Source organism: Rhinopithecus bieti, unplaced genomic scaffold (assembly GCF_001698545.2).
Source record: "Rhinopithecus bieti isolate Rb0 unplaced genomic scaffold, ASM169854v2 scaffold_3714, whole genome shotgun sequence".
Classification (NCBI taxonomy): domain Eukaryota; kingdom Metazoa; phylum Chordata; class Mammalia; order Primates; family Cercopithecidae; genus Rhinopithecus; species Rhinopithecus bieti.
In genome coordinates this window covers 332,480-336,656 of record NW_016804161.1, presented here as the reverse complement: position 1 = coordinate 336,656, position 4,177 = coordinate 332,480, and the positions used below count along the sequence as shown (strand labels likewise).

At 47.9% G+C, this 4,177-nt stretch overlaps 1 protein-coding gene across 1 annotated transcript; it reads left to right on the top strand.

The window, feature by feature from the left end:
• The first annotated feature begins 3,080 nt into the window (after nucleotides 1–3,080).
• On the top strand, nucleotides 3,081–4,170 carry OTUD6A (OTU deubiquitinase 6A). The gene has a single exon (XM_017867048.1). It carries the CDS (start codon nucleotides 3,180–3,182, stop codon nucleotides 4,044–4,046), a length of 867 nt encoding a protein of 288 aa, XP_017722537.1. The 5' UTR covers nucleotides 3,081–3,179; the 3' UTR covers nucleotides 4,047–4,170.
• The last annotated feature ends 7 nt before the right edge of the window (nucleotides 4,171–4,177 follow it).

Genomic DNA, 4,177 nt, shown 5'->3' with positions numbered 1-4,177 from the left:
ACTGGAGAATTCTATCAAATGTTTAAAGAAGAATTACTACTGATTTTACACAATCTCTTTCCAAAATATAGAAGAGGAGAGAACACTTCCCTCCTCTTCCTGTGAAGTTAGCATTTACCCTGACACTAAAACTAAACAAAACAGTACCAAACAAGAAAACTGCAGACCAATACCTCTCATGAATGTAGATTTTTTAATCCTTTTTTAAATTACCAAAAGAATTCCTCAACATATAAAATAATGATAAACTATGACCAAATCGGGTTTATTTCTGAAATGCAAGACTAGGTCAATATTTAAAATCAATCACTGTAATCTATCATATTAATAGATTATAGAAGAAAATCATATTAGCATATCAATACAGAAAAAACATTGACAACATTCAATACCCATTCATGTCAAAACTCTCAGAAAATAGGAATAGATGGGAAAGGCCTCAACTAGAAAATAACATCTACAAAATCCTACAGCTAGCATCATACTTATCAGTGAAAGATGAAATTCTTTTCCTCCTAAAATCAAGAACAAAACAAGGATGTCTGCCCTTGCCACTCTTATCCAACATAGTGCTGGAAGTTGTAATCAGCACAATAAGGCAAGAAAAGGAAATAAAAGACACACTTACTAGAAAGGATGAAATAAAACTGTCCCTATTCACAGATGACATGACTGTCTATATAGAAAATTCCAAGGAATCAAGGGGGGAAAAAAAAACCTCCTAGAAATAATTAGCTGGTTAAGCAAGGTCACAGAATACAAGATAAATTTTTTTAAAATTGTATTTTTATATACTAGCAATGACCATGTGAACACTAAAAATACAATACCATTTACAATCACTCAAAAAAAGAGAAATGCTTAATTGTAAATCCAACAAAATGTGCACAGGATTTATATGCTGAAAATTATACAGTGTCACTGAAAGAAATCAATGAAGATCTGCATAAACGGAGATAAATATCCAGGTGTTCAAGGACTGAAAGACTCAACATAGTAAAGATTTCAATTCTCCCCAAATTGATATACAGCTTGAACATGATTCCTACAAAAATCCTGGCCAGGCACAGTGGCTCACACCTGCAATCTCAGCATTTTGGGCGGCTGAGGTGAGAGGATCGCTTGAGCTCAGGAGTTTGAAACCAGCCTGAGCAACATAATGAAGCCCCATTTCTACAAAAGTAAAAAAAAAAAAAAACCAAAAGTTAGCTGGATATGGTGGTGCGTGTAGTCGTCCCAGCACTTTGAGAGGCCAAGACAGGAGGATCGCTTGAGCTCAGGAGTTCAAGACCAGCCTAGCCAACATGGTGAAACTCTGTCTCTACTAAAAATACAAAAATTATCCCGGTGTGGTGGTGTGAACCTGTAGTCCCAGCTACTCAGGAGGCTGAGACATGAGACTTACTGGAAACCAGAAGGTGGAGGCTGCAGTGAGCCCAGATCATGCCACTGCACTCCAGCCTGGGCAACAGAGCAAGACTCTGTCTCAAAAGAAAAAAAAAAGGAAAGGAAGAAAGGAAGGAAGGAAGGAAGGAAGGAAGGAAGAAAGAGAGGAAGAGAGAGAGAGAGGAAGAAAAAGAGACAGAGAGAAAGAAAATAGGCAGATGAAGGGCTGAGCGTGGTGTCTCACACCTGTAATCCCAGCACTTTGAGAGGCAGAGGTGGAGGATCACTTGAGCCCAGACTGGAGTGCAGTGCTGCTGTCTTGGCTCACTACAACTTCTGCTTCCCAGGCTCAAGCTATCCTCCCACCTCAGCCCCCAGGAGTAGTTGGGACTACAGGCACACACCACCACACCCGGCTTATTTTTTGTATTTTTAGTAGAGATGGGGCTTTACCATGTTGCCCGGGCTTGTCTGGAACTCCTGACCTCAAGAGATCCTCTCACCTTGGCCTCCCAAAGTGCTGGGATTACAGGTGTGAGCCACCGCATCTGGCAAAAAAAAAAAAATCCCCAAAATTAGCCAAGCATGGTGGTGCCTGTAGTCCCAGCTACTCAGGAGGTTGAGGTGGGAGGATCATCTGAACCTGAGCCCAGGAGTTTGAGGCTACAGTGAGCCATGATCATGCCACTGCATTCCACCCTCGGTGACAGAGCTAGACCCCATCACTAAAGAAAAAGAAAAGAGAGAGAAAATAGGCAAATGACATAAACATTGTACTGAAAAGGATATGGCATAGATGGCAAATGAGCACATAAAAAGAGGAACATCATTAGCCATTAGGGAACTATAAATTAAAGCCACAATGAGATACCACTTCACACTTATCAAAATGGCTAAAATAAAAACTTGTGGATGGGCACAGTAGCTCATGCTTTAATCCCAGCACTTTGGGAGGCCGAGGTGAGTAAATCACCTGAGGTCAGGAGTTCAAGACCAGCCTGGCCAACATGGCAAAACCTCGTCTCTACCAAAACTACCAAAATTAGCCAGGCGTGGTGGCAGGCGCCTGTAGTCCCAGCTACCCGGGAGGCTGAGGCAGAAGAATCGCTTGGACCCGGGAGGCAAAGGTTGCAGTGAGCCGAGATTGCACCACTGCACTCCAGCCTGGGCGACAGAGCGAGACTCCATTCCCCGCCCCCAACCCCGCCAAAAAAAAGAGTAAACTGAAAGGACTGTGTTTGCAGGAATGTAAGGAAATGTCCTTGTTCTGATGCACAAAAGTTAATGGTTCCCCGGTTAAGGGACCTGAAAGACTGGAGAAAAACGCACTGCTTCCTCAACAGTAGGGGCAATGCCAAGTCCAGGGTTAGAGCACATTCAGCGGTGTAGTATCTGTCGTGTGGCTGGCTGCATTGTGTGCAGACTTGGAAATGAACTGGGCTGTCAATCAGCGAAAGACTCTACAAGCCCAACTGCCACACACATTGCAGGAAGGCCATATTTGAATCCCGCCAAAAACCTTTGCTGTGGGGTCCAATGGGCGCATACGTCCGTCTCCCAACAGCCAATCCTAGCACTGGGCATGCCTGCGGGGGCGTGGCCATGGAGACAGTAACCAATGGCAGAGAAGAATGTGAATGGGGGAGGGGAAGCGGTGGCTGAGGTGAGCCAAGAGCGGCGGTTAGAGCCGACTGAGGTGAAAGAGAGCGACCGTTAGGGCAAGCTCAGGACTTCTGGTCTGTTTGGTACTTGAACTGTCAGTATATTTGAACTCCCGCTTGCCATTCAACATCATGGATGATCCGAAGAGTGAACAGCAGCGCATACTGCGCCGCCACCAACGCGAGAAGAAGGAGCTGCAGGCCCAGATCCAAAGCTTAAAAAACTCGGTCCCCAAGACCGATAAGAAGAAAAGAAAGCAGTTGCTCCAAGACGTGGCCCGCATGGAGGCCGAGATGGCGCAGAAGCACCGGCAGGAGCTGGAGAAGTTCCAGGACGACAGTGGCATTGAATCTGTCGTCGAAGACCTGGCCAAGATGGATCTGGAAAACCGGCCTCCCCGCCCCTCCAAAGCCCAGAGAAAGCGAGGAAGAATGGAGTCCCAGGAGAGGGAGCGCCAGGAGAGCATCTACCAGGCCGAGATGTCGGAGCATCTGGCCGGCTTCAGGCGCGAGGAGGAGGAGAAGCTCGCCGACATCCTGGGAGCCAGAGGTCTGGAGATGAAAGAGATCCCGGCCGACGGCCACTGCATGTACCGCGCCATCCAAGACCAGCTGGTGTTCAGCGTGTCGGTGGAGATGCTGCGCTGCCGCACCGCCAGCTACATGCAGAAGCACGTCGACGAGTTCCTGCCCTTCTTCAGCAACCGGGAGACCGGCGACCTCCTCGGCTACGACGACTTCATGATCTACTGCGACAACATCGTGCGCACCGCGGCATGGGGAGGCCAGCTGGAGCTGAGGGCCCTGTCGCACGTCCTGAAGACCCCCATCGAGGTGATCCAGGCCAACTCGCCCACCTTGGTCATCGGGGAGGAGTACGAGAAGAAGCCGATCATCCTGGTCTACCTGCACTACGCCTACGGCCTCGGCGAGCACTACAACTCCGTGAGACCGCTCGAGGCCGGCGCCGCCGGGGGCGCGCTCCCGCGTCTCCGGTAGGCCCCAAAGCACCGAGCGGCCCCGCGGAAGCGTTTCCTTCGCCGCATCTCCTGAGTAGGCTCAGTTTATTTTCCCCCTTTGCTTTTCTCAGTTTTTTTTTTTCCTTCCTTTTAATCATAACTCTCCCCCCT